The following is a 20000-nucleotide window of genomic DNA, read 5'->3' as shown; positions in this document are numbered from 1 at the left end:
TTGAAAGCTCTGGTTCTGTGTGGTCTGACTGAAGCACTCATGTACAGTGGACAGAGGAACAGAAGTGGAAGCAGAAGTCAAACTCATCTTATCCCAGGAGTAGGAGCATTATTTTAACATCGTCACGGTCATCATGTTGTGATTATTTGGGATGACCCCTCCGGCCTCCAGACTCACCCCTTGACCAGCTCCACGGTGATGAAGTCGTTGCCGTCTCCGCTGTTGAAGAGGATGAAGCCGTCGGGCGATGTGGTCTTGAACTGGAAGAAGAGGTGCATGGTGGAGTAGGCCTGCAGCGTGGCCAGGCCCAGGTAGCTGCCCTTGGTCTTGAAGGTCACGGGGTCGGCGATGATGGAGCGCATGCCGAAGCGGGCGTTGAGTTCGCAGAAGTCGATGTCGCCGTTCTTGCACATGTCGATGTAGAGCATGCCGTTGAACTTCAGACCCTAGAGCGGAGGGGACGTGTTGGAGCGACACATATGGTGTTTTGTCTAAGGTGAAACAGCATCACAACGATAGCTTTTATCAAAATGTTAATTTGTCAAAATTTGTCAAAATAGTGAGGCGGTGTTAAAGGTGCAATGTGAATGTAGCGGTGTCTAGCAGAAATTAAGAGATTGGAAGAAATTGAATATAATATTCATATGTATGTTTTAATTAGTGTACACTGTACACAATTAGTGTACCCATGAAAATAATAAATGTGTTTTTGTTACCCTTTATATCTACAGTACATAGGGAGCGGGTCCTTCCACGGAGGCCGCCATGTTGCTCTATGTATTTGTATTCAGTTGGTTGCAATCTGCAACCTCACCACTAGATGCTGCCAAAAACCACACACTGCACCTTTAAGATGGTTGAAAAACATCTGCCGTGGTGTGCAAAACAACCGTCTGTCCAAACACAGTCTGCTGAAACACTGGTTCTGATGCAATATGCTCCTTTATCTATGATTTCTAGTGATTGTGTGGACCACACCTGGATCTATTATTTCTAGTGACAGTGTGAGACTGTGAAATCCCATCTAGGAAAAGTATGTCTGGTAAAAATAAAACATAAGGGACTCCACCTCATACAACTCCTTCAAGAAAAACATGAAGATATGGACAACCAAAACTGAACACCAGGGTCTGTATGAATGTTGTGTATGCATTGCATGATATTATTATGTACTGTTGTATTTCTCACTATTGTGTACTGTACGGTTTTGCTTTAGATGTATTGTGTTATTACCTTTTTTTAAATTATAGGAAGCCTTTTAATTTCTGACAGGGGAACTGCCAACTGAAACTAGCCTTTTGGCTATAATTAATTAAAATTATAATTAGGTAGGCTACATTTCCTTTTTTATTACAAAATGTTCATCAATGTACCGTCCATTGTTCCTCTTCATCAAATAAATAAACTTGTGGACTGGACCTGTATCTATTATTTCTAGTGAGTGTGGACTGGACCTGTATCTATTATTTCTAGTGAGTGTGGACTGGACCTGTATCTATTATTTCTAGTGAGTGTGGACTGGACCTGTATCTATTATTTCTAGTGAGTGTGGACTGGACCTGTATCTATTATTTCTAGTGAGTGTGGACTGGACCTGTATCTATTATTTCTAGTGAGTGTGGACTGGACCTGTATCTATTATTTCTAGTGAGTGTGGAATGGACCTGTATCTATTATTTCTAGTGAGTGTGGTCTGGACCTGTATCTATTATTTCTAGTGAGTGTGGACTGGACCTGTATCTATTATTTCTAGTGAGTGTGGTCTGGACCTGTATCTATTATTTCTAGTGAGTGTGGACTGGACCTGTATCTATTATTTCTAGTGAGTGTGGTCTGGACCTGTATCTATTATTTCTAGTGAGTGTGGACCATGCAGCACCGGCGCTACCCTGGTCAGTGGGCGGGGCTTGTCCCAGGCTACCTGCAGGTGTCCTATGAAGGAGGAGGGGGCGGAGGAAACAAATCTCCTCTCCGTCAGGATCCCCATCTCCACGTTGTGGAACTCCAGACGGGTGTGGTCACCCGCCATCTGACCTGGAGACGTGGACGGATGGAGGGAGGGAGGGAGGGAGAGAGAGGGGGGGGGGGTGAACCAGAGTAAGGAAGTAAAAGAAGTGTATTCCATTCCATGTCAAGTCAACCCCACTACATCATCACAGTTTAACCCCCCCCCCCCCACACACACACACACACACACACGAGTGGTGGAGGGCGTTCGTCCACCATACAGCAGCAGCAGCAGTGGTACCTTCAGCCACGTCTTCATCCACGGTGAGTTTGAAGTTCCGGCCTCGCCGGACCACTCGCACAGAGTGCCATGCGTTGTCGTTGAGCTTCTGACCAGCATACAGAACCTCTGGGCCCTTACCTGGGGAGGAGGGTGTGTTAGTCCAGGGACAGGGGGTGGGGGCCACAACCCAAACCAAACCTCTGATTACAGGACAGACCATTAGGGGAGATGTGTGTGTGTGTGGGGGGGGGGGGGGGGGGGGGGGAGTCTGATTGGATTTGTTTGCCTGGTGAGAACATACCTTGAGAAAGTGTTATTTTGGGGTGAACAGAGTGACTTGATTAGTCCTACTGTATGATGATGATAGAAGTTTGTAGCCTCGTGAGACCATCCTGATCTCACAAGCTCACTTTCAGTTTGCCTCTGGAGTGAACTGAATGTGAGCTCGCTAGATCGGGATGGTCTTACGAGGTTAAGATGTTCATTCCCAACCAACATTGAGATTTGTCCTGCATTTTAAAGTGTGCTATATAAATAAATAAATTATTATTTCTTATTAAAAACATGCAATTCACCATGATATTTGTGTTACTGTAAGTGTATTCTAACTCAAAAAACAACAACAGCAAAGGTTTGGTTTGGTTTGACAACAGTGAAGAAAAGATGAAAACAGAAAGCAGAAAACATTTCATAATAACGCATTAGACTGCCACTATGATCAGACAATAACTGCTGTTACTCATACAAGGGCTTGAAGCTGGAAACGAAAAATAAAGAACATGTTTCTATGCGGATTGAGCATATATTCAAGGTAATCCCTCAACTGACCACAAGAGGGTGTGAGTAGTCCTTAGTGTTCCAACAGACTGAAGACCACAAGTGGGGTTCTTCTCTATGCTATAGTGGTTACTGTAGTACCCTCTGCCAACACATTCAGTCATGGCCAAAGCCATTTAAGTTCCCAGGTTCCACTGATCTGAAAATCGACCAGTAGGAGCTAATGCTATTATGTCTCTGGGGCGCACTCTGCAGCTAGCTGCGTTCTGATTGGACAGGCAGTAGCAGCAGAGGCAACAGAGCCAGAATGTGTCACTTCAACAGTGTCACTCAATCAATTCACTGATCAATGCACAAAATAAATGGTTTAAATCATGGTAACGTACCATATATTTTGCCAGTCAGTCCTGCACTGCTGTGTGTGTGTGTGTGTGTGTGTGTGTGTGTGTGTGTGTGTGTGTGGCTAATTGCAGCAGGTGTGTAATCAGTGACATTGATCTGAGTAATCATAGTGAATGAGTGTGTCTGATCCGTCAATCAACAGATATCGACCGTGAAAAGAGCTGCAGCTGTCTCCTTCCTTCTACCAAACACACACACACGCGCGTGCACACACACGCACACACACACACACACACACACACACACACACACACACAGGCAAAGGCTCACAAACACACAGAAACACACATTCATACGCAGAAGTAATAATACATACTGTACGTTATATCAGGCATATGGCCCCTGTCATGACTAATTGATGTCATTATCAGCAGCAGACATGATGACCTCGTTATGAGTAAGAGCAGTTATACTCCACAGATGGCAGACGAGTAGATCAAGCTGAGTTGTCAAGACAGTTAGAGACTAGCAGGTATGCAAATGAGTCCATCATTAGTCTAACATTTCCTGGAGAATTTTTACTTTAAGTTGGGAACCATGCCCTGAATAAATATCCAAGACTAGTGTTAGCTTCAGTTGGCTTCCTTCAGTTAGGGAAACGGGTCATTGAAAAATTCAATTCACATTAGATTCCTTGCGAAAGCACAGGAACGTCTAGAACCTTTGCCTTTGATCTCATCGTTTTGAGTTCTATGTGTGTTTCAAGGACCCTTCTTTGTGTTTCAAGGACCCCCTTGAAAACGAGATGCTTCATCTTAAGGAGTTTATCCTTGAATAAAGTTCAATATGTCTAATCTACTATCCATGCAATCCCTGGAACTCCTACAGTTGCTCTGTGTATCTCCTATCTGTAGCACACATTGATCACACATTGATTTAAAGAAGAATATCTCCAGCGGGTGGAGGGTTGACTTACTGGTGTTACAGTTTATCCTGACACAGTCTAGATGGAGGAGGGAGAATAAGTGACAGATGAAATCACATCCTTCAAGGTTACAGCTGCAGACATCCAACAACAGACGCTCCACCTTCTGGGGACGGTCACATGACGGAGTAGGGCGGCCATTTTAGATACGCTCTGGTCTGGATGGTCAACGTCTAACTGTCCACTTGAACAAGTCTTTGATTTGTGCTTGACCGTTTGCTTATTCTAGGTCAAACCATTTATTTCATTAAATCAAGACAGTATGTCTGATTCTACAACTGATGATGATGAAGACGACAGATATTTACAGTATTCAAGAGAATGTACATCTGTCTGTGTTCTAATATCACCATCGAAGTCAATCTTGTTTTCTGTCTTTTCTTAGGTTTCAGTTACTGAAACATTGTAAATTTCAAAATGGCCGCTTGTATTTCAAAGGCCACATCGATGTTCCAACCCAGCATTTGGAGCCGTCATTTCATTAAGTCCTGTAGCCTTCATATAGATAACAAATCATGAACTTAACTACAGGCTACACGCAGAAATGGGGAATGGGCGTAGCTCTCTGAGGAAGAGGTGTGGCCCTGTGATTGACAGGTCAGGTGATCTGGGTTGGAATCCATGTGACCTGGTTCGTCATGCGCCGTCAACCGCAACAGAACAGTGGAGGCAAACGGCCTCGACCCAGCCAGCACCAGCGCCGCGCAGCGGCCCGCGGACCCCCCAGCTAGGGCAGTCCGGTACTACCGCAACTAACCTCACCTCGAAACTCTCTCTGATGCACTGTAGCTGTGTGTGCTGTTACCGGGGGTAGGGGTGGGGGGTGGAGGGGGGGGGGGGGGGGTGAAGAGAGCCAATCAGATAAACCGTGGCGACTGTCGGTCGGTACAGGCTGTAGGGAGCGTGTATCATGTCGACGTTGTGTTTTGAATACATATACAGTAGCACTACGCACGTGCCTATTATCGCACGTGGAACACGCTTGTCCGGTGCGCGTTTACGTCCGGGCCAAACGTTACGCGTGCGTTCATTATCTGCGGAACGAAGGTCGTCCGGGGTGTCTGACTGTCCTATACGGCGCCGCTGACCGCGCGGCGGCCGTCTCGCAGTACCGTCTGCAGGGGGCGCTGGGTGCTGGGGTCTCGGGCCGTCTGCCCGGTGGGCCGCAGGCTAGGGGGGCCTTTGAAGGGGGGAATGCCATCTTTGAACAAGGGTATGGAGGACGCCGGCTAAACCAGCGAAAATGGGGCATAGAACCATGGACCCGCTGACGTGGATGGAACCGAAGGAAGGATTCGAGCAATGTGAGAAACTCAACCCCAGAGAACAAAACCACGGTGTCTGTGATGCTGTAGAGATGCATGGAATGTAGCTACACGTCTGTTTCAGTATCCTGAGATGTGATTGGAGTGTCAACATACAGTAAGGTTCTAAAAAGGTCATGTGACCCGCAATGAAGTGGCCTGGTGTGAATATGAGACTAAACTTACCCAGTTATTGAGTTTGTCTAAGAGCCATATGATGTCAGTATCTCAGTAATGAAAATGACTATGATGTGATCTGTTCAAAAGATGTGCAGTACTGAGAGCATGGCTACTGTTGTTAAGTGTTAGATTGATGGAAATATACTCTACAAAGACGCCTCAGCAACAAAGCAAGAACAATATATAGTACAGTATCTATACAGTATACGACAAGCAAAGTCAATACAGTGCATGCAGTAACAACATACAGTACGTTACACATTACAAAAAAAATGTAAACAAAAACAGGGTTTTAGTTAGTTAGGTCTGAGACAAAGTGTTGGACAAAAAAATTAACTCATAAACTTACGACGAGGAACAAGTACAGTAAATGTAGGCCTCCCCCAGACGTGGCGGGGCGGGGGGGGGGGGGGGGGGGGGCGGTGTAGGTGGTATACGATACCTAGGTTGACCGTCAGTTTAACGCGGCCGCTGTCCAGCTCCAGACGCAGAGTGTCTGCTGACTCGCGGGAGGTGGCCGCCATGAGCAGCCCAAATGCACGCTGGGACATGAAACGCAGGGAGACGTCCTCGGCCTCCGTGTGGATCACGCTGGGCATCACCACCTTCATGTACATGCTCCCGTCAAACGACAAGATGGACGCCTCTGTAGGAGAGAGAGAGAGAGAGAGAGAGAGAGAGAGGGGGGGAGCGGGTTAGATTGATTATGCTTAGATTAATTTCTACTGTACATGAAACAAACAGAGTGCATTAAAACCCCAGGGGATGCCAACGAAAGCATTTATCCAGACTCATTGCTGATGTCATGAGAAGAGATGATTTAAAAATGATTTAGAGACGGGTTGGATGTGTGGTTTGTCCTGTAAAGGTGCGATATCTATTGTAATAGACACATAAAACATGTTTTATCACTAGTGTATGCTTCATTGCACCTGTTCTTTGCCGCAAACAGTGAATTATGTAGACTTTAATGCAGTTGAGCTTGAAACTCAATCTCTGGGTGACAAACCTGCATGCACACACACCTGCACGCGCACACACACTCACACACACACGCACGCACACACACACCATAACACCATAAACATTGCTTTCAAAAGCTAGGGATGGCTGCCCATGTTCAGCAGAGAGTAGAGACCCAATTTAAGAATGAAATGGGGGAGGCGCACGTCCCTCACGTCCTCTGGGTGGGGGAACACACACGTCCCCTTTACGCACTCATCTCCGTATTCATCATCCGCTGCGTGACAAGTGCACACCAACCAGGAAGACACAGCTCAACACGCGGTGTTCAACAGGCAGAAAAACATCAGCCTGCTTCTCCTAATGGAAATATCCCCATCTCCTCCTATTGGAACCAGCCTATCACACAGGAACCCTCACCTGCACACACACGCACACGCACACACACTACTACAAATACAGCCGTTCATTAACTCCTCCAAGTTACATAGAGAGAGAGAGAGAGAGAGAGAGAGAGAGAGAGAGAGAGAGAGATAGCTTGGTCTCAGATAGTCCACTTCCAGAGAACTGGCAATCTCAACAGCAACATCAAAGCTGGGCTGACAGAGCGAGAGAGAGGGAGAGAGAAAGAGAGAGAGAAAGAGGGAGATAGAGAGAGAGAGAGTGAGAGAGAGAGAGAGAGAGAGAGAGAGGGAGAGAGACAGAGAGGGAGAGAGAGAGAGAGAGAGAGAGAGAGGGAGAGAGAGAGAGAGAGAGATCAGAAAGGGCACCCGGCCGTGAATACTTGCACTTGCACTAAGCTATAGCAGCAGAGCCCCGGAGGGCAGACATGTGACCGTAGCCAGAGAGGTCTGTGACAGGTGGAGGCGGGGCCAACGCAGCACAGACACTCACTCTCGCACGGCAATGAAATGTTCCTGTATATCAACACATTCATTGATTGTCCAAGATATCCATTTTCTCGTTCTAGCATGCGTACGTGCCCTGAGGCCGTTCCTATCGATTTGAGCAACATGTACTGTACTGTACCCGTGCAATTATGTTTGAACACGGCGGCCGTGTGCTCAATCAGACAGAATGTGAGCCGGCAGAACCAATGGAAGTGGGCAAACGTTGCGGACGGCTTAGCTGCTTTTAGTGGTGTTAAAAAGCCCCAGATCCATGAAGTCAACCAACGTCATGTAGCCTACATTAATACCGCAGCCTAGAGGATGATGAAACCTTCCTCCTCTCTCTCTCTCTCTCTCTCTCTCTCTCTCTCTCGCTCTCTCTCTCTCCTGCTATAGTTTTATACACACACTCTTTCTCTCTGGCCCCTCTCTCTCTCTTTTATCGGAACCCGCTAACTGACATGGGCAGCTATTGATTTTCCGTAGCCTACCGGTCCCCCGGGTCAGGAGTTAGCAGCTCTGCCTCTCAGGAAACTCCCTCTGACATGGAAGGACACTGAAGAACACTCACACCTCCACTGCATTCTCAATCATGCAAAATGCTCCTAAGTCAACAAAGTCTGATACTACAGACTCCACATTCACTCCTTTCAGAGTGAAAACCCACTGCGATCCCGAGGAACCGTCTCAACTCCCAACCTCTTGACCAAGGCCCAACTCAGGAGAACAGAGAAAGAGGCTGTTTATCACAGCATAACTGAAGAACAATTCAAAGCAGAGTCTGATGAAGAGGACTATGGAGCACCCGAACCAGCCAGTGACTCTCAGCCCCGTTCTGTAACTCCAGACTGTCCTACAGCTCAGAGTTTAGAAGAGGAGGAGGAGAAAAGAGGGCTACAGGCTGTAGTCCTCCTTTCTCCTCCTCCTCTTCTAAACTCTGAGCTATAGGACAGTCTGGAGTTGCCTCAAGCCTTTGCCTGCCAGAGTGCTGAAGTCACCTAGCAAATCAAGGAGAGCACAGGCTATATGTTTTAGACCCATTCCCAGCCCTTGCTCAAACCCTGGCCCCTGCCCCTGGAGCAAGTCCAGCCCCTGGACCAGGCCTATTCCCAGCCCCCACTCTGGAAGTGAGAGTCAAGATGTTTCCTCTGGGGAGGCTGAGCGCAAGACAGCAGAGACACCGCATCAGTGTGGAGACTGTGACAAAGCTTTTAGATATGAGTGAATTCAGTATACATAGAAGAATCCACTCAGAAGAGAAACCATATCAGTGCCAGGAACTTGGCAAAGCTTTTAGTCAAAAGGGTCATTTAGTCACGCATAGAATAATCCACACACAAGAGAAACCATAGTACTGTAGTTGTTGTTGTTGTTGTTTATACAGATAGATGAAGAGAACAGATACATAACGAGAATTGCCCTGTAGGCCCTCCACTGTGTCTCCCATTAATGTAATAATCTCTTAACCTAAAAAAATAATATACTATTATACAATACAGTAATATAATATACGCCTTTCACAGACATGATCAGGAGCATCGCCAAAAATTTCCACTGGGCCCCTTAAAACACAAGAATCAGTGGAGGCTGGTTTAATCATCCCCTTAAGGACCCCCTGCATGTGGGCACAACTTCACTCTCCCAATTACTGTGGAAGTGCCTACAGTAACCATGGCATCACTGGAGCTATGCTAGTGGGCGGTACCTCTCTCAGAGCCGGCTGGGTCTCTGTGTGAGGATCCATTACAGAACCATTCCCCAGAGACGTGATGAGGTGATTACAGCTATTCAAGATGTGTGAAACTAATGACCAGTCTCAAGCCCGGAAAGCCGGGTATAGGTAATAATACACCATGACATTGTGTGTGTGTGTGTGTGTGTGTGTGTGTGTGTGTGTGTGTGTGTGTGTGTGTGTGTGTGTGTGCGTGTGCGTGTGGTGAATTGACATAAAAGCTGCTGAACACACACAAACAAGTGTGCAGTCACAGCTAACACAGCTAGGTGTTTTCACTATGAGAGACACGACTGTGAAGCTGCTCATTCCAGATGCTGCTGTAATTGAGCTGGTGCTGGCGCGGGCGGTGGGCCCCGAGTCACAACACTCCACGTAATTAGCAGTGAAATTGCAATGAAAGATGGAGGGAATAGAGAGGCTATTAACATGAAAGAGTGGAGATGGAGGGGAGGAAGGAGGGTGGGAGGGGTTTAGTGTGGTGCGTCTGCGGCGGTGCATTAGCTACAGGTATTCGACGCTGCAGATGTCTGCTTTGGCCGTCCCGCGGTTGTGGCGCGCTGGTTCCGCCCCGCTGAGGAAGCGACGCGCTGTTTTGTCTGGATAAACAAAGCCCCCGCGGACACACAGATGTCTGGAGACGACTCCGTCCGGGAGACGCAGGTGTACCGCACGCCCTGACGATGAAGATGTTTAAAGACGCACTCTGTCGTGCGCAGTTATATGTGGGATGTGAGCGACAAGCAACAAGCCGTTTTGTACTGCAATCTGTGTGTGTGTGTGTGTATGTGTATGTGTATGTGTGTGTGGTCGTGTTTTGTGTGTGCTTCTACAGTATCTGTATCTAATGCTGTGATGTGTCTGTGTGTGTGTCTGACTGTGGCTCATGGCTCAGCGAGTGTGTGTTCACATGTGCAGCCCCTTTAAAGGACAATGCTCGTTTTTGACAACCTGGACCTTATTTACGACATATTATAAAAAGTTTGACTCACCGAGATCACTTTTGTGTAGTTTGGAGGCATGTAGAAGAAATTTAAAATCCAGCGCGAGCCAGTATATCCATGTAATGGCGGTGATCGGGGCAACGAGAATGCAGTTTCTAAAAATCTATTTTCGGCCGCTAAACGGTTGTTTTCATCAATCAGATTGGATGAATCGACAGTTGAGATTCCTCAAAGCGAGGCATTGTTGTGGTTTTCAAATACGGGGTCTTTAGCCTCTGTAATATGATCTTTACACGCCTTTCCCCACTTGCTCCAGCACGCATGCGCACAGGCCAGCGCGCAGACTGGCTATTCTCCGGCTACACTCGAGGCTCAAAACGATATGGACGTCCGTCATATTCTAATTCATTTTCTAGATCCTCTAAATCTGACAAATATTCAGCCATATTGCACACAATATTCTAGGCACCAACAATCCGAATGTAGCGCAGAGAATGTGAGCCGCGAGTGTAGCCGGAGAATAGCCAGTCTGCGCGCTGGCCTGTGTAGGCCAGATAAAATGATTCTAGCTTACGGAAGTCAAGACCAAATCAAAGCAAGACCAAATCAAGACAGAGGTGGGCTAATACGCCTAGCCTAGTAGGCTACCCTACTAGCACAGTACGTCAAGCCGACGGGACACATTGGTCGTGGTGTTGTAAATTACGGACCTAGCTGACACGTGCCTATACAGTGGCAAAATATCCAAAATAACCGACCTCAGGGAGACTGTACGGCAACGTAGCTGTCACTGCTGCTGAAATCCATAACTACGATGTGATTAAATGACGTGATGTTACATTACAGTCCCACCCTGACTTTATTGGAAATTTACATTTGTCACAGTGGGTCGAACATTTGTAAATTACTCAGGTTATAAAATACATTTTGAAGTCATCCAGTTACAGAATTGTAATAATGAGGAGCAATCCTGCATGTCTGTTTTGTGTGTAATTTTTAATTTACAGTTAACACTAAAGATTTGCAGTGTAGGCCTAATAAAAATAATGATAAAAAATATGCCTACAAATAAAGTCCTAATTTTGCAACGTAAATGTATATTGGAACATTTTGACAGAATTAGATTATTGAATAGAGAATAGAGAATATTATTTAAAAAAGAAAAGGGCAGGAGTTCTGGGGAGCCTACCTACACCCTATGCCTATAGCGGCATATCTCAATAAAGACTTTTTAACTTTTGGCAGTTGCTTTATTTTGAACGAGAGAATATTATTATAATATTAACGCCAAATCCAGGATACTCGTGAAGGCGCCTGCGTTGTTATGAACGGAACGCTGCTAGGCTGCTAGAATCGGCTGCTAGAAGCCAGCTAATTTATGGCAACAAAGCCGAGATATGCCGCTATACGCGTGGGTAGGCTCCTTTTGTTGTTCCGACCATGGTTTAATTTGCAATAGCACCTTCATCACACCTGTCTGAAAGTGCCAATCAAGTGATTTACAGTGATTTTAGTGGGCCAGAGAGAGAGAGAGAAGAGGAGGAGATGTCAGATTGATATCTCCTCCTCTCTCTCTCTCTCTGGCTCACTGAGAGAGAGTCAGTGAGAGAGTCCTCCTCTCTTTCGCTGGGTCTCTCTCAGTGAGCCAGAGGGGGGGGGAGATGTCAAGATGATATCTCCTTCTCCTCTCTCTCTCTCTCTCTCTCTCTCTCTGGACCACTGAGAGAGAGCCAGGGAGAGAGAGAGAGATGTCCTCTTCCCTCTCTCTCCTCTCTCATGGCTCGGAGGAGGAGTAGGAGGAATATAAAAATAAATAAAAACTGATTTTAATAATAAAAACTGATTCTGATTCTAATTCTAAGCTATAGTGTTGCTATTAAGATATCCATGTTAGCATATAGGAGTAGCCTACTGTTAGCCTACTATAGTTACTGTTAGCACTTCAGACTTCCACTGTGTCATCAGCTGCTGGCCCCTTTTCCCAGAGCACCGACGTATTTTCAACCGGAGGTTTCGCGTCGCCCTGATTCAACCAGGTGTTATGCGGAATTCTGTGACCATCAGTGATCAGATCCGGTGGTCACTGATTTCCGCATGTTAATACACCGACATCTGTGATCACCGAAATGTGTGACCACCGGTCACAAAATCCGATGGTCACACATTTCGGTGCGTTAATACACAGAGTACAAAGTGTTAATACACTTTGAAGCTTCAAAGCACCGCCACCAGAAGAAGACTAGGCCTACCTCGGAAAAATAATTTAACTCAGACAGAACGCGTCTAAATCAGTTATTTAATGGTAGCGCCAAAACCCAGCATTTGTTAAAAAATAGACCCTTTTGCTTAGGTAAGTGAAGTTGCATGTTTATCTGACACGTAAATATGAGCGCCTCTCCAAATAGACCGACACCGATTTATTTTGACGGAGCAGCAGACTGTTGTCTGGCATGAGCGAGCGGAATGCGACAACGGGACTGAGAAGCACTAGAGTAGGCCTACATGGTAATTATAGCCTACCAGTGGAATTAGTGACTTTCAATATCGCGTTCAGACTTGGTTGAGATAGAAGCCAGCTAGCCTAAACACTGATTAGTGAAGTAGGGGAGTAGGCTATTGTGTGCTGTGCCCTAGGGGTGTATTTTATCGTCCTGTCATTCCTCTTCGTGGTGCTTGACCATTGTTGTCATATAATGGCTCTGTGGTTTATTTAGTGTGTCCCTAAAAGCTTGGTTGTTTCGGCCTAAATATTGCCCTCTTATTCACTCGCTCTCAAATGATTGGCCTTTGTTGATGTGTTAAAAAAACATCAGTAGCCTAGGCTACTATAGTTTTCCTGTATGTTTTTACATATGACGATGCTTTGTTGGTCCTGGCTTACCCGGTTCTAGGACCCACCAGATGCCACTGGTTTCTACTACCCTTCTAAGTGTGTGTGTGTGTGTGTGTGTGTGTACACAGCCCTTCTCAGAGTCAGGAGGAAATGGCTCTTCTGCATAGAAGTGTCTCTTCACTATGGACATTATCCTGAGTGATCCTCCTCCCCATGTGACTCTCTGTGGACATTATCCTGAGTGATCCTCCTCCCCATGTGACTCTCTGTGGACATTATCCTGAGTGATCCTCCTCCCCATGTGACTCTCTGTGGAGCGCTGAGGCCAAACTACTTAGAGCGCCGCGCCGTTGGTGCAACGTTACTGCAACCAAAAAAACACCTGCCCACAATATTCTGGTGAGACCATCCTGATCCACAGAGAGAGACCTCACCAGATCAGGACAGTGTCGCCAGGCGGCAGTGCTGCCACCCAAAGAGATGTCAAGACGCCACAGTATATCTCTGTCCTAAAAGGGAGCTATAAAGAGCCAATAGAAAAGAACCCTCTTGAACCATATAGAAGCATTTTCAGGTCAGAAAGAATCCTTTAGGGTGCAAACAACACCTTATGAAGCAGAAAAGGGTGTTGCTCACATTCAGCTTTTGTCACGAATCAGTCCGGATACTCTCCATAGAGATCAGTTTGTGCCAGATCAGAAAACGATCTCACCCATCAGCGTCGGTTCTATGAGGAATTTGAAATACAGCTACGCTCGGCGGGTTTCGGTGTGATGACAGTCAGAAGAAGCGGTTGAAGTTGATAGACAGTGACAAACAGATGGTTCATCCAATCACCTGCCAAGTATTTTTGAAAGTGCCTGCCAAACAGTTTGCAACGGATGCGTTCCCAGATGCGTCAGGTTAGCTGTGGAGGGCCTGTCGCATGGCCCCCGCGGTCTGCGATCCGGAAGAGAGAGCCAGCGGCCCAATATAACACTACCCCTGTGGATCGGCTAGGATCGGGTGGGCAGCTGCACCAGAACCCAATGCTTAGACCGCTACACCACTGTGAACCCCCAATGCAGGTATTATTTAAACTTACTTTGTATTGGTTCTGCAACGCTTTTTTTTTTTTTTTTAACTCTCTAATTGTTTCCACTCGTTTGAGAGACTGACTTGTGAGTCTAGTCTGTACGAGGCTATGATGATAAAACAGAAAAGTCAAACTGGCATATTTGACCTAAATGACAGCGTTATGTGTGGTGATGGGAGGTGATGATTTATGAACTGTCCTCACGCCATGGTCCTACTGTCAAACACGCCTGCTGTTCCACATGCTGCCAGCGGGGGGCAGCAGAGGCCATATGTAACACCAGCGACACTGCTGCTGTTTACGTCTCATCAGGGTCATACTCAGAGAGATTAGAGGAGAGGGACAGAGAGAAAGAAAGAGAGAGAGAGAGAGAGAGAGAGAGAGGAATGAGGAAGTGTGGAGACAAATGAGCAAGAGGGAGAGACGAATGAGACAGAGAGAAAATGAAGGAGATAGAGACAGAGGAAAGGAATAATGGGGAGAGGAGGAGACATAGAGAGAGAGAGAGATGGGGGCTTCAGAGCTAATTTTTCTTGGTATGTTTTGGCTGTGGCAGTGTGTTCCATCGGGGGAGGGGTGTGTGTGTGTTGTGTGTTTGCATGCGTGTGTGTGCTTGCCTGCCTGAATGTGAGCGTTTGAGTATGTGTGTGTGTGTGTAGTCTAAGTGGTAGAGACAGAGAGAGAGAGAGAGAGAGAGAGAGAGAGAGAGAGAGAGAGAGAGAGAGTAGCAGGGACTAAGATATGAAAGGCACATAAAAAGAGACTGTGTATGCAGTGAGTGTCTCTAAGCTAAGGGCAGGAGCTCTCACCCAGACCCTGAGCCCCATCTCTGGTTTACTGCCAGTCATACTCCATCACTTCCAGACCATTTAAAGGACATTACCATGGATTTGCCATCTCTGATTCAGAATGAGAGGAGAGGAGAATAAAAGAGGAGAGAGCAGAGGACAGAAGAGGGGGAGTGGAGAGAGGAGGAGCGACAGGGCTTATATAACCCAGTGCAGATCCTAAACACACATTTAATTACAGATGGGGATTAGATACCAGTACTGCAGCATAATGTTCTGAGCAGTAGAAAACGGGAAACAAACAGATTGTTTCAGAGTGTAGAGTCTGCTTAACATTATCCAACATCTCTCTCACTCTTAGTCTAGAGGGATTTCAGAAAAAAAGCCTTCTATAAGAAGTGAGGGACATTTGAGGTAAAAGTCGGGGAACAATCTATTTAACATAATTCAAGGGTGCTGAATCCCCCAAAAAACTGTTCCCAAGCACAATTTTTGACCTTCTAATTTGCATATCAAAATGGCCACCAAATTGCCAATTCCGAGGCCTTCTTTAACATTTTCTTCAATAACTCTCTTACCAGGCAAGCAAAATTGACCAAGTGTATATTTCTATGTTCTGAGGGTTAGACAATGTGATTAAGTCAGTGGTAAGCCTACTCTTAATATGCTAATTAGCGGTCAACATTTCAGAGAACTGTTAAATATGGTACCTCAGGGGGCTCCACGCACTCCCCCCTTATTTTTGGATTTATGGCATCTTAATGACATAAAAAATACAGATTTTGAGGATACTACTGTATATAAAATATTGAATGTCCCCTGGTGACCCAAAATACATTGATGTCTTGGAGCACCTTTCTACAGTATATCATGGGGACTTCTGCATCCTATAACTCGTCCTCAGAACTAGTCGGTTACAGCCACAGGACTGACACAGATATGGTCCTTTGAATATGAAGATATAAGAATCAAGATGGAGTGTTGTTCCTGGACCAGGTTATCGGAGGCGAAGTACCCTAAAGCCATTCTCAATGTATTTGGGGTGACCCAGGGCACTGTATTCTTGGCCAGGAAGGTACTATTGCTTAGGGATTGGTGTCCCTGTGTGAGGGGGACCATACCTAGGTTACCGTATGTGGTTCTGGGGGCAAGTTATAGGAGGTGGAAATCCATATGAGGGTCTATGGAATGGCACCAGCGGCCAAACAGATCTTCTTACACAGGATCATCAAAATCTATATTTTGGACATCATGAGGATGGCAAAAACACAGATTACAAAAAAAAAGGGTGGTGCGCGTGGACCCCTCTGAGGTACCCTACTAATTAGGATGGCACTCAATTAGGTGGTTGGACCCATAAGCATGACTCAGAGGCTCTTGGGCACTGAAGAACCCACAGGGGCACTTTAATGAAGGGGGAAATGCCTGGAGGGCAGGTGAAGAGATGAAGGGACCACAGGGGCACTTTAATGAAGGGGGAAATGCCTGGAGGGCAGGTGAAGAGATGAAGGGACCACAGGGGCACTTTAATGAAGGGGGAAATGCCTGGAGGGCAGGTGAAGAGATGGAGGGACCGCAGGAGGCAGGACTGTAACAGGGTCCATAGGCTAATCACTAGAACATATGAGGTTAAAATACAGTGCATCGGGAAAGTATTCTCACCCCTTCACTTTTTCCACATTTTGTTATGTTACAGCCTCATTCCAAAATGGATTACATAATTTGTTTCCCTCATCATTCTATACACAATACCCCAAATGACAAAGCGATTTGTAGATATTTTTGCAAATGTCTTAAATAAATAAATAAAAACACATGTACATAAGTATTCATAGCCTTTATTCAGTACTTAGTTGAGGCACCTTTGGCAGTGATTACAGCCTCAAGTCTTCTTGGGTATGATGCTACAAGTTTGGCACACCTGTATTTGGGGTGTTTTTCCCATTCTTCTTTTCAGATCCTCTCAAGCTCTATAAGGTTAGATGGGGAGCGTCGCTGAACAGATCTTTCCAGAGATGTTCAATTGGGTTCAAGTCGGGGCTCTGACTGGGCCACTCAAGGACATTCACAGACTTGTCCCGAAGCTACTCCTTTGTTGACTTGGCTGTGTGCTTCGGATCGTTGTCCCTTTTGGAAGGTGAACCTTTGTCCCAGTCTGAGTTCCAGAACGCTCTGGAGCATATTTTCATCAAGGATCTCTCTGTACATTGCTGCATTCATCTTTCCCTTTATCTGGACTAGTTGCCCAGTTCCTGCTGCTGAAAAATATCCCCACAGCATGATTCTGCCACCACCATGCTTCACCGTAGGGATAGTATTGGCCAGGTGATGAACGGTGCCTGGTTTCCTCCAGACGTGACGCTTGGCATTCAGGTCAAAGAGTTCCATCTTGGTTTTATCAGAGCAGAGAATTTTGTTTCTCATGGTCTGGTTTGTTTCTCATGGTCTGGAAATGTCTTCCATTCATAATTGATGGAGACCACGGTACTCTTCAGGACCTTCAATGCTGAAGATTTTTTTTATCGTACCCTTCCTCAGATCTGTGCCTTGATACAATCCTGTCTCTGAGGTCTACAGACAATTCATTTGACTTCATGGCTTGATTTCTGTTGTTAACTGTTTGACCTTACAGTATATAGACAGGTGTGTGCCTTTCCAAATCATGTCCAGTCCCCCCAAAAAATCAAGAAAGAGTCGTCTCGAAGGGTGGGGGGGGGGGGGGAGTTGTGTCTAAGTGAAAAAATCTTAGGGGGGGACAGAGGGGGCCCACAGAGATTGTTAATGTATAGGGCCCAGATTTTTGTAGAACACCCCTGCTCACAGCTAGCTAGCGATGAGTGGTACCATCAAAAGAAATGTAGCTAGCTCACTGCATACAATTTGTAACTAAGCTGCATTTGTAACTAATCACAACTAAATACCATATCTAGCCTATATAAGTTATGTAGAAAGTGGTTTCTAGGCCTAGTTGTAGATACATAACAATGTGGTCATCAAAATAGTATGTAGCTAGCTACATTAATAATTATGTAACTAATCACAGTGATGAGTTTGGTATTTTTGCGCTCACTTTGAGGTCAGATCTTTTGTGGGCAGGAGGATTGTCTGTGGGGTCTGCTGCATGTTTACAGTGCTGCTACTGTCTGCACTGCATGTGCTGCATTTCTGAGGGCTTTTATCCAAAGCGAACTAACAATAATTGCATTTAACATACGAAAAGCCAATGTACTACTACTTGCCAGAACTCACAAGTGCATCTCCTCTCTAAAACAAGTGACTAAGAGCATAATCTAGTGCTGAAGGCAAATTGCAAGAATAGCAATCAAAATACAATTAAGAGGGAGGATCGTTGTAGTACTTCTTGAAGAGATGAGTTTTGAGCCTGCGACGAAAAATGGGCAGTGCGAAATGGGCAGACCACTGCAGGGCCAGGACAGAGAAGAGCCGTGACCATGTTGATCGACCGCAGGGGCCTCAGAGTGACGGGGGAACCAGTTGCCCCGGGGTAGCAGAGCGTAGCAGTCGGGAGGGGGTATAGGGTTTGACCATGGCCTGGATGTAGGACAGGGCTGTTCCTTTCCTTGCCCTGTAGGTTAGCGCCAGAGTTTTAAACTGGATGCGAGCCGCTACAGGGAGCCAGTGTAGGGAACGGAGAAGGGAAGTTGTGTGGGAGAACTTGGGGTGGTTGAGCACCAGGCGAGCAGCAGCTTTCTGGACAAGTTCCAGGGGTTTAATGGCTGATGCCGGGGCCCCAGCAAGGAGGGAGTTGCAGTAGTCCAGGCGGGAGATGACCAGGGCCTGGATGAGTACCTGCGCCGTTTCATCAGTGAGGAAAGGGTGAATCCTCCTGATGTTGTAGAGCATGAATCTGCAGGAATGTGTGACAGATATGATACAGGTATGTGTGGAGAATGACATTTGGTCATCCAGGGTCACACCCAGATTCCTCGCAGTCCGAGTCGGCGTCACCACTGTGTCTTCAATGATGATGGCCAGGTCCCGGTGTGGGCACCCCTTTCCCGGGAGGAGCAGCAACTCAGTCTTGTCCAGTTTTGTCGTCATCCACTCCGAGATGTCAGTCAAGCACCCAGCTATGCGTGTCTCCACTTGTGTATCAGAAGGGGGAAATGACAGGACCAGTTGGGTGTCATCGGCATAGCAGTGATAGGAGAAGCCATGCGAGCGAATGACAGAGCCCAGAGATGTAGTGTAGAGGGAAAAAAGGAGAGGACCCAGGACAGACCCTTGTGGAACCCCCGCAGTCAGACTACGCGGTTTCCGACATTGACCCTCTCCATGTCACCTGATAGGAGCAGCCCGTCAGGTAGGATGCCAACAGGGAGTGTGCAGAGCCATCGATGCCTTTCTCCTCGAGGGTGGAGAGGAGGATCTGGTGGTCTACCATATCAAGTGCTGCTGACAGGTCTAGGAGTATCAGGCCAGAAGAGAGAGAGTTTACTCTTGCGGCATGGAGCGACTCCATCACTGCAAGGAGGGCGGTCTCTGTCGAGTGGCCAGCCTTGAACCCGGACTGGTGAGGGTCTAGGAGGTAGTTCTGGTGGAGGTACGAAGACAGTTGGTTAAAGATAGCACGTTCAAATGTTTTAGATAGAAAGGATAGAAGGGAAACCGGTGTCAAAGGCCTTTTGTCAGGTCTACGAAGGCCATTATTCATTGCATTTTTCCTGGAGTTGTCGTGCTGTGAATATCATGCCTGCTGAGCCTCAGCCACTTCTTGACTATGGTCACTATAGCCTTATTTCCACTGTTGTGCTGAACCGTTCTGAGCACGCAGGGTAACCGCTCCGACAGTGTTTCCACATGGGACCAGTTGGGCCCAGAACCGTTCGCAGAACCGTTCCCTTGGCACGGTTGTCTAACCGTACTGAGTGAAGCTGAACCGTTCTTTAGTAGAAATGTGAAAGTTAGTTCCGCAAACAACATTCCGTGGAACGCA

At 46.6% G+C, this 20000-nt stretch overlaps 1 protein-coding gene across 1 annotated transcript in view; it reads right to left on the bottom strand.

Moving 5' to 3' along the window:
• The window catches only part of nrxn3b (neurexin 3b), a gene marked incomplete at both ends in the record, with an annotated part of 275203 nt that overhangs the window by 165081 nt on the left and 90122 nt on the right, over nucleotides 1-20000 (bottom strand). The window contains 5 exons of the mRNA XM_084439792.1: nucleotides 178-446; nucleotides 1922-2034; nucleotides 2249-2368; nucleotides 4326-4352; nucleotides 6261-6464. Of these exons, the coding sequence (XP_084295918.1) occupies nucleotides 178-446; nucleotides 1922-2034; nucleotides 2249-2368; nucleotides 4326-4352; nucleotides 6261-6464 (733 nt within the window). The remainder of the gene's footprint in view (nucleotides 1-177; nucleotides 447-1921; nucleotides 2035-2248; nucleotides 2369-4325; nucleotides 4353-6260; nucleotides 6465-20000) is intronic.

This window comes from Borostomias antarcticus (assembly GCF_949987555.1).
Source record: "Borostomias antarcticus genome assembly, chromosome: 6".
NCBI lineage: Eukaryota > Metazoa > Chordata > Actinopteri > Stomiiformes > Stomiidae > Borostomias > Borostomias antarcticus.
This window is presented reverse-complemented; position numbering and strand designations above follow the sequence as displayed.